This window comes from Loxodonta africana, chromosome 12, assembly GCF_030014295.1.
Source record: "Loxodonta africana isolate mLoxAfr1 chromosome 12, mLoxAfr1.hap2, whole genome shotgun sequence".
In the NCBI taxonomy this organism is placed as follows: Eukaryota; Metazoa; Chordata; class Mammalia; order Proboscidea; family Elephantidae; genus Loxodonta; species Loxodonta africana.
In genome coordinates, this window is record NC_087353.1 from 19,718,927 (window position 1) to 19,729,697 (window position 10,771).

Genomic DNA, 10,771 nt, shown 5'->3' on the forward strand with positions numbered 1-10,771 from the left:
ACAAACATTCGTTGAGCATTTATCTAGACTCAGAGCTCAAGGGACCTGGCCAAGCTGGCACGGGATGAGCTGCAGCGCGCATATTTCCAAAACCTGTGCTTCCACACCCGCCTCGCTGCTTGTATGAGGCGGACCGTCAAATCCCTGAGAGAGGCAGACTCTCTGGTCTGAACCCTACTCCTGGCGTTTGAACTTCGAAAATCATCTTGCTGGGTCCCAAGGCCTCAGATGTAAAACAAGAAGGTAGGACTGGCTGACTGCTAAGATCCCTTCCAGCTCTACTCACCTACGGTCTAAAACTGCAGAGAAATTACAGGAGTCCTGGACACTGGCTGTCGGGAGGCAAAGTTCAGTGGAAATCTGCATTGGCGGCTCTGGGCTGGGGGCTACTTTCCTTGCTGGGTAATGGGCTCACGGTGATGGGCTGGCATTTAGGTGCATAAGAACCTCTGCACTGCCCCTCCTCACTAGAGGCTACTTAGGGCTTGTCCCAGCCCCTATGGGAACTCAAAGCTCCTAGCTAAAAAATTCTTAGTATGTCTTCCAGATAGTACATGTCTAGCCATGCTCCAGCAACGTGCTAGCCATTTCATTTCCACACCGTCCCATACCCGGCACTTGGTAGCAGTCGCTGAGGCCTAAAATCAGGGCAATTGTTGAGAGACTCTACTTCTAATCCTAGACAGCTGGGCTTTCAATCATTTATAACAGTCACCATCTAGAACCAGGAGAGAAGGAAACCTCTGAGAGTGTATGGTCCTGCCCCATCTCAAGGCACTATACACTGATGGTTAGAAATCTTACTGTGCCTCTAGATCCCTGAGGAGATGACTCTCCTTTTAGTTTCTGATGTTCTCCAGGCTTCCAGATTCAGTATTCTCCTCACCATCGACATGCCCCCTTAGCCATCTCATGCTCTTCCAGAGCGTCAGCCACCACCCACATCCTGATGTTCACAAAACGATGGCTCCCGCTCTAACCACTTTTCACAGCTGACATGAATTTCTGGCGGTCCATGGAACCTGTCCACCTTGCACCCAAGCTCAACTTGTACAAGACTGAGCCTGTTTCAGCCGACAGCATCATTATGGACTCAACCACACAGGCGAGAAGCCTTGGAGTCTTTCTAAGCGTCTCCCTTTCCCTCGTCTGTCATAACCAGTGGTCTGCCTCACCTTTCTCCCCATCTCTCTGCCTCATCTCAAGCCTTCATCATCTCTTACCTGGATTACTGCAGGATTCTCCAAACTTGGTTCCCTGCTTCCTGTCCCATCTCCCCTAATGCGACCTCCCTACTGCCCCCGTTTATCTTTCTAAAACACAGGTGGCTACCTCTAGAGAAGGGAACTGGGAAAAGAGGCTAGAGAACAAGGGTAGAAGCAAAACTTTCTTTTCACTGTACCTTCTGAATTTTTTTGTCATGTGCATGTATATTACCTACTCTAGTTAAAAACATTTAAAAATAATAAAACACAGAAAAATTCCACTAGCTCCCCACTGCCGACAGGATAAAGTTCAACCCCTTAGCCTGGAAGATTGTGTGAACATGACCCAGACCTATCTCCTTGTCCTTTGTTCTCCGTCATCACCCTGCTGTCCAGTCACACTGGACAACCACATGCTACACTCACAAAGCACCTTCAGACCTCTGGGGTTTTCTACATGGTGTTTCCTCTTTATGGAATGCTCTATTCTTTTTCAACTTCTGGAAATATCGGCTGATATTTTAGAACCAACTCAGATGTCAGATCCCCCAGGAAAACTTCTGCCTCAGATGGAATTATTCAGTCCCTCCTTGTGTATATAATAATGTGTACTTACGTCTGCCCAAGTGCTTACGTGTTATATTAGACATGCTCATTTACACAACCCTCCCCATGACAGCTGTGAGCTTTTGGGGGGGTCAGGACTATGCTTTACTCTTCTCTGCACCCTAGATTAATCAAAATGCCACTTACTGCATCTTAAATTTATGTTCTCTGCTACAGACCTGAATGCAGACAGGTGACTTTTTTTGATGAAAATATTGTCCGTCACCTTTACATCTCTTTGATGGATCTCATTTCCAGCTATGTAATCATTTTGACTGCTTTGTTTTCACCTTCAGATTCCATAGTAGCCGTGCGCCGGGATTACCGTACAGTTCTGGCTGGTGGTAACAGACAAGCAAGAATTATCCTGATCCTCCTTTACCAGGGCAAAATGGAACCTTTGCAAAAATGGAGGACTACAGACTCGTTAAGAGTCCCTGGGTGGCACAAATGGCTAAGCCCTGGACTACTAACACAAACTTTGGTGGTTCAAATCCATTAGCAGTACCTCGGAAGTAAGGCCTGACAATTGCATCCAAAAGGTCACAGCCTTAGAAACCCTATGGAGCAGTTCTACTGTGCACACATGGGGTCTTCATGAGTTGGGATCCACTCAGTGGCAACTAACGACAACAACAGATTCATTCAGCCTAAAGAGAAGACATTACGCCCTAGACCTTTTGGCAGAGAATGTGCTATCTTTCCAACAACAGAAAAATTCCTCTATAACGAGTGCCCCTAGATCTTGGGTAACATGATCCTATATAGATAATTCCTAATGAATCCACACACACACACAAAAAAAAACCTATTAGCTAATACATTCAGCAAGTTGCACAGTAAAGGTCAACACACACAGAAATGAGCTGTGTTTCTACACATCCTCAATGAATAATCCAAAAAGGAAACAAAGAAAACAATTCCATTTACAGTAACATCAAAAAGAATAAAATTCTTAGGGACAAATTTAGCTAAAGGAGTGTAAGACATGTGAACGGAAAACTAAAAAAAAAAAAAAAAAAAAATCCTGAAAGAAATGTTAAGACTTAAAAAAAACGGAAAGCCATCCATGTTCATGGATTGGAGGGCTTAATATTGTTAAGATGGCAACACTCTCCAAAATGATCTATAGATCTAATAAGATCCTTATCAAAGCTCCAAAGGCCTTCTTTTCCCTATAGTATATCATTGAAGAAAGAACACACCAGCAAGTTCTATGCTGTCTTTGATCAGATCACTCAACAGCCTTTTTTTTTTTTTTTTGCAGAAATGGAAAAGCTGATCATGTGGAATTACAAGGGACCCCAAACAGCCAAAACAATCTTGAAAAAGAACAAAGTGGAAGACCTCGGGATTCCCGGTTTCAAAACATATTACAAAGCCACAGTAATCAAAACACTGTGGTACTAGCATGAGGATAGACATATAATCAGTAGAATAAAATTGAGAGTCCAGGAATAAACCAATACATATATGGACAACTGATTTTTGACCCGGGTGCCAAGACAATTAAAAGAGGAATGATTAGCCTTTCCAACAAGTGGTACTGGGACAACTGGACATCCACACGCAAAAGAACGAAGTTGGATCCTCTACCTCACTCTACACATAAAAACTAACTCAAAATGGATCAATGACCTAAATACAAGAGCTAAAGTATAAAAATACTAGAAGAAAATATAAGGATAAATATTCATGACCTCGTATTTGGCAATGGATTCCTAGATTTGACACCAAAGGCATGAGCAACAACAGAAAAAATAAACTGGATTTCATAAAAATGTAAAACTTTTGTGCATCTGAGAACATTAACAAGAAACTTCAAAAACAATGTACAGAATGGGAGAAAATATTTGCAAATCATATATTTAATAAGGGTTTAATATCCAGAATATGGAAAGAACTTTTACAACTCAACAACAAACAGACAAAACCCAACTAAAAAACGGGCAAAGGACATGAATAAGCATTTCTCCAAAGAAGATATACAAAGGTCATTAACACATGAAAAGATGTTCAACATCACTGGTCTTTAAGGAAATGCCAATCAAAATCACAATGAGATGCCACCTCAAACCCTCTAGGCTGGCAATGATGAAAAAAATGGAATAACAAGAGTTGGTGAAGATGTGGAGAAACTGGAACTCTTGTACATTGCTAGCGGGAATGTAAGATGGTGCAGCCACTTTGGAACAAACAGTTTACAGTTCCTTAATAAGTTAAACATAGAATTATCATATGATCCACCAATTCTACTCCAGGGTAGACACCCCAAAGAACTAAAAATAGGTGTTCAAACAAAAACCTGAGCATAAATATTCATAGCAGCATTATTCACAATTGTTAAAAAGTCAAAACAACCCAAATGCCCATCAATGGATGATGGATAAACAAAATGTGGTACGCCCATACAATGGATTATTATTCATCCATTAAAGAGGAAGGAAGTTCAGACACATACTACAACACGGATGAACCTCGAAAACATTAGGCCAAGTGAAAGAAGCCAGACACAAAGGAACACATATTGTATGATTTCATTTCTATGAAATTGCCCAGAGTAGGCAAGTCCTTAGAGTCAGAAAGCAGATTAGATCAGTGGCTACAACAACGGGCTCAAGCATAACAATGGTTGTGAGGATGGCACAGGACCAGGCGGTGTTTCGTTCTGTTGTACACAGGGTTGCTATGAGTTAGAATGGACTCTATGGCACCTAACAACATATGCATGGGAAAGCTGGACAAAGAATAAGGAAGACCAAAGAAGAAATGATGCCTTTGAAGTATGGTGTTGGCAAAGAATACTGAATATACCATGGACTGCCAGAAGAACAAAGAAATCTGTCTTGGAAGTACAGCCAGAATGCTCCTTAGAAGCGAAGATGGCGAGACTTGTCTCATGTACTTTGGACATGTTACCAGGAGGGATCAGTCCCTGAAGAAGGACACCATGCTTGGTAAAGTACAGGGTCAGCAGAAAAGTGGAACATCCGCAACGAGACGGACTGACAAAGTGGTTGCAACAATGGGCTCAAGCCTAACAACAATTGTGAGGATGGCACAGGTCTGGGCAGTGTTTTCTTCTGTTGCACACAGGGGTCGCCATGAGTCGGAATCAACTCGACGGCACCGAACAACAACAACAACAGGGGCTGGCGAGAGGAGAAAACGGGGACTGACGGCTTAATGGGCACCGAGTTTCCTTACAAGGTGATGAAAATGTTGCACAATATGATAAATGGACTAAATGTCACTAACTATAAATTTCATGTGTACTTACCTCAAGCGTCTATGTCTGTATTGCATATATAATCAATGTTAGACAATATAATCAATATTAGACCATTGATGGACAGATACACTGCTACATTTTAAAAAGCCACAATTTGATTAAATTATTAAAACAAATCAAATCCTTAGCATTTCTCCCACAATTTTCCCACTCTAAATTGTTTTTAGTTTCAAATACCCCACTAAAATCCTGTTAATTTTAATGTTCCACTGACGTTGGAAAAGAGATTTTCCTAAGTCTCTGTAGATACAACGTTGAAAATTAATCCAAAACAGTAATGGGACATGGTTTAGTGAATTAAAGTACATTAATTTGATGAAATATTTTACATTCATTAAAATATTAAGAAGATTATGCAGCAATGAGGAAAGCTGCTTATGAGAGTTGAAGCAGAAAAAATTCAAAATAAAAAAGAGAAGAATATATGACTTTTAAGTTGTTAATGATACTCTTAGATATCTAACGCAACGATAACGGAAATACAAGTAGATGACTTTAAAGAACGAAAATTTATTCTCTCACAGTCTAGGAGGCTAGAAGTCTGAATTTTGGGTGCAAACTCCAGGAGAAGCCTTTCTCTCTCTGTTGGCTCTGGAGGAAGGTCCTTGTCCTCAATCTTCCCCTGCGTGTAGGAGTTTCTCAGCATGGGGACCCCTCCATTCCCGGTTCTTCTTTCTTGGTGGTAGGAGGTCCCTCCCCTCTCTTCTAGATTCTTTTATATCTCAAAAGAGATTGACTCAAGATACAACCTAATTCTGTAGATGGTGTTGTCTCATTAGCATAACTGCCTCTAATCCTGCCTCATTAACATCGTAGAAGTTAGGATTTACAACACCTAGGTTAAATACATCAAATCATAAAATGGAGGACAACCACAAGATACTGGGCATCACGCCCCAGCCAAATTGACGCACATTTTGGGGGGACATAATTGAACAGACACAATATGGCTTGTGCCTTTAAAATGTTCTTAAGGTTCTCAGCATTGGCCAAAAAAAGACCCCATGGAGACAGCCTAAATATCTCATAAAAAGGGATTAATTAAAAATAGTCCCTCTGTATAACCAAAAACCAAACAAACCTGTTGTCATCGAGTCAATTCCAACTCATAGCGACCCTACAGGACAAAGTAGAATGCCCCATAGAGTTTCCAAACAGTGACTGGTGAATTTGAACTGCAGGTTTTTTGGTTAGCAGCCAAGCTCTTAACCACTGTACCACCCGGGCTCCTGTGCCTCTGTATAGTGGGCATATAGTAAGGTCATTATGATGAGAGAAATGCCTGCATTATAATGTTAAATAAACAGATGCTATAAATTGTATGTATAAACTCTGACTGTAATGACATAAAAGATATGCAGACCAGAGACAGAGAAAAGCCTGGAAGCAAACACTTCAAAATACCATCAGTCTTATCTGTGGGTGGGAGTAAACTATGAGCAATTTTATTTCCTTTCTATGTTTTCCAATTTTTCTACAATGTGCATTTCTACCTTTGTAATAGGAAAGTAAAAATAATATATATGCACATCTTTTTATTTTAAAACCTGTAATTAGAGATTGCTTTCATTTTTTTATTGGAGAGAAAAACCAGGTATAAAAAGATGTGACAGTCTGCTTTCATAAAGATTTACAGCCTTGGAAACCCTATGGGACAGTTCTACTCTGTCCTATTAGGTCAGGATAGTCAGAATCAACTCGATGGCAGTGGGTTTGGGTTCTTCTGGTATGGTAAACATAAGCTTGGCTGTATTTAACAAATCATTAGCAATTTGTAATATTCAGAAGGATGACTCAGGGAAATACATTATCAGCCTCTTAGAAATTCTAATCAACTGTGGTTAAAATTTTAAAATGTGGGCGCTTACGGAATAATTTTCACTTTAGATATTTGTTTATGAAGAATAGCTTTCTCCCCTGAAATAAAAAAAAAAAAAATACTACATTGTTATGGAGTGGTTTCCTTTTCTCCTTCCTAAAGAAACTAAAAAGAGTGTTATTTATATCCTCAGTGTTGTTAGTTGCCATGACCACCCCTTGTGTGCAGAGCAGAGCCACTTCATGGGGTTTTCTAGGCTGTGACCTTTCAGAAGCAGGTTGCCAGGCCTTTCTTCCAAGGCACCTCTGGGTGGATTTGTACCTCCAACCTTTTGGTTAGTAGTCCAGGGCTTAATCGTTTGCTCTACCCAGGGACTCCTTTGTGACCTTAGAGCCAGTAAATTACAAGGCTTCAACCTTTTTACTTTGTCTCGCCAGACCTGAAATAATGAATTAAACTCAAGAGCTCCCTTAAAGCTCTAGTAATTTAGGATTCTAGGATCTGTTCATTTATTCAAGAATAATTCATGGTACAGAGGACACATACAAGCCACACTGAAAAGAGTAATCACAGTTGGCAGATTTTCACCTGCTAAATATCTCTTGAACTCATTCATCTCCTCTTCAACCTTCTCACTGCTACTGCTTTCATTCAGGTCCTGATCACCTGCGCTACTGCAGTAGACTCTTAACTGATCACCTTGTCCCTAGTCTTACCCTGTCCAGTTCATGATCCCCACAGTTGTTGGTGTAATCTTCCTAATCCTTCAAAGATACCCACAGCTTTTACACTCAAGTCCAAGCTCCTTAGTGTGGCATACTCCTAACATGGCAAACCTTTCCAGACCTCTTTAACCTTGTATATTTCCTAGTCGCACTCCATGCACCATATGCCCTGGCCCCCATCACCTTTGTATATGAGGTTCTCTCTGCCCAGAATGCCTTTGTTCACCTGGTGGATGTCAAGAGACCCTTTCGGGTTCAGGTCAAGTGCTGCCTCTTCTGGCATGCCTCCCTGACTTCTGCTAGGGGTTCAATGCTCCCTCCTGTGGACTCTACCGATCTCTTACCACACTGTAATCTATTTTGTTGTTTGTGGATCTCTCTCCCCATTAAGCTGTGGGCTTCTGTAGGACAAGGATAGTGTGTCATCTCTAGTACCTTGAGTGACACGTGCACACAGTAGGTGCTCAAGCAATAGCTGATGAATGAATGAGAGATTGAGTAAGTCAGGCCCCGCACCCTAAGAGTCACTGTGATATTCAGCAAATCTGGAGATGGCAATCCACTCTTTCTAATTTCCTCTCATTTCCACCTCTGAAGTTTCTAACATGCTTCTAAAGATTGCTTCCTGCTATTTCAGGCTTTCTTCAGGAGAGAGATTTTTCTCCAACTCTCTCAACTGTCCATTTTTAGTGTTGTATAACTGGATACTGACGTAGCCTTAAAAGAATCTTGTTATATAATTCAGTCCTACTTACAGCAGCTCATTCTTCCTTTTTAAAAAGTCTTAGGAGGGTAGCAGGGATGGCCAGAAGGGAGGAAAGCTCTCTGCACTGTCTGGGTTAGGTTCTTCCTTCCCTCTCCCTAGATCCCCACAAGGCATTATCAGGGTCCTACTGCTTGGCAGCTGCTCAGTAAGAATTTCCCCAAGGTCCCAGCAGTTGCTAACCGAAGACTCACTGACTCCACAGAACAAGATGCTGTGTTTGGCACCATCCTCAAGCCCAGGAGCTATGTTAAAGGTCTTCTTCATTCAGCTCTGCTGGAGTGAAGATTGTTGCCAAACCAGACTACTCATTTTATTGTTTTTCTAGAACAGCAGGGCTGTTATTACAACTATTCTGGAAGAAGGAATAAGGAAGCTAAAATGAGATCCCACAGTATCTTAAAAACAACCAGTAATATGAGAATTGGTTGAGGGACAAGGCAAGGATCCTGATGTATTTTGTCTGACACGGCAGAGCATTTTCCCACCACCGTCTGGCTGGTTGTCCTATCCACTTGGCTAGTTCCCAACTAGACTATAAGGAGCCAGGGGCTACTGTAGCGGTTGGCATACAATTTCAAAAAGAAAGTAAAATGAATTCTGGGCGAGAAGAAAGCCCAAGGAGATGTATCTTCTGTAAAAGGAGATGAGTCCCTCTACCCTTTAAAGCTGCTGCCAGCACTGCCATCCATAAACGCGACAGACTAGCACCCAAAGAGGAGGCAGGGAGGGAGAAAATCAGAGAGGATATGAGAGAAAAAGTGTGATTCAGTTAGAGATCTCAGAGGGATTCGGAGACAGCGAGCCGGTGGGTGACACATGGGGTCAGCAAGGGGAGGGACAGAGGCACCGCGCCGGCCGAGGGAAACTGGGAGGGACGTGGGGGCCGCGGCAGGAGGAGAGGAGACTCGCGACAGGAAGACAAACGCAGCTGAGAAGGGAGCAAACACGGCGAAAGACGGCAGGATCCCCGCTGCAGGGCTGCGAGGAAGGGCGGACGGGCGGAAACCCCGAGAGCGCCCAGGGCGCAGAGGGTGTAGGATCGGCGGGGCGCATCCGCGGAAGAAAGGGCAGCAGCGACACCAGGGCCAGCCGTTAGGGCCCCGCGGTGGCGCGTCCCCAAGGCCGCCGGGCCGGTGCGGCTACTCCGTCACTCACCGGGCTCCCGGCGCCGCGTGCGGGTCGAGGCCGGGTCGCTCCCCGCGAGGCCAGCTCCCCGGGGTCCCAGGTCGCCGACTCGGCCAGCAACTGGTCCAGCAGGAGCAGGGTTTCGTTCCCGCTGTCGGGGGGCGCCGCGGGGCCGGGGTCGCGGCCAGCTTCCCCCTCGGCCTTCACAGCCACCGCTGCTGCCTTCGGGGCCTCCTCCGGGGCCTCTGCCGCCGCTCCCCCCAGAGGCCCCGGCCCGCCCTCTGGGGCTGCCCCGCCGGGCCCCACTGGGCGGCTCTCCCGGCTGCGCAGCCGCTTCAGGGCCCGGCTGCTCCGGCTGCTGCCGCTGCCCATGACGCGCCCGCCGCCCGGCCCGGGACCCGCGCGCAGGCCGGTCGCGCCGCTGCAAGCGCCGCCTGGAGACCCAGCACGGCCTGGAGGCGGGAGCGCGGCTCAGAGGCTGGGGCGGGGGGCGGGGAGGGCGCGGGAGAGGGGAGGAGGGGGGCGGGCAGAGGGGGGACGAGGCGAACGGGGGCGCGTCCCCGCGACCGAGCGGAGGGAGGGGAAAGGGAGGGAAAGGGGAGGGGGGAGAGGGGAAGCGGGGCGGGGAGGAGGGCGAGGCCGGAGGGCGGCAGTCGAGACCGGGGGGAGCGTTGGGGGGCGGGTGGACGTGGGAGGGCGGAGGAGGGCGGAGAGGCGGGGTATGAAGCGAAGGGGGGCGCGCCCCCGGGACCGAGTCGGGGGGGAAGAGGGCGGAGGGGAAGACGGGAGTCAGGACCTGGGGACGGGGGAGGGGCGAGGAGGGCAGGAGCGAGACCTGGGGGCGCGTTGGGGGGGTGGGTGGACGTGGGAGGGAGGAGGAGGGCGGAGAGGCGGGGTACGAAGCGAAGCGGGGCGCGTCCCCGGGACCGAGTGGGGGGAAGACGGGAGTCAGGACCTGGGGACGGGGGAGGGGCGGGGAGGGCAGGAGCGAGACCCCGGGCGCGGGGAAGGGGGATAGGGGTCGTCCCGGGGACGGAGCGGGGAGGGGAGGAGGGCGGTAGGGAGACCCAGGAGAGCGGGAAAGGGGGCTTGTCGGGGGGGACGGAGGCGGGGGCATCCCGGGGACGGAGCGGGGACGGTGGGCGACCTCCCTCCGGCTGCAGCTCCGGGACCCTCTCATTCCTCACTCGCTCTCCTCGTCTCTCCTACTCCCATCCGCGGCCGTTTTCCCGT

General features: G+C 46.6%; 1 protein-coding gene across 1 annotated transcript in view; it reads right to left on the minus strand.

The window, feature by feature from the left end:
• The window catches only part of CYS1 (cystin 1), a 29,634-nt gene extending 19,724 nt beyond the window's left edge, over window positions 1–9,910 (minus strand). Inside the window, exon 1 of the mRNA XM_064295026.1 lies at window positions 9,569–9,910. Within this exon, the coding sequence (XP_064151096.1) occupies window positions 9,569–9,910 (342 nt within the window). The remainder of the gene's footprint in view (window positions 1–9,568) is intronic.
• Window positions 9,911–10,771: the final 861 nt, after the last annotated feature.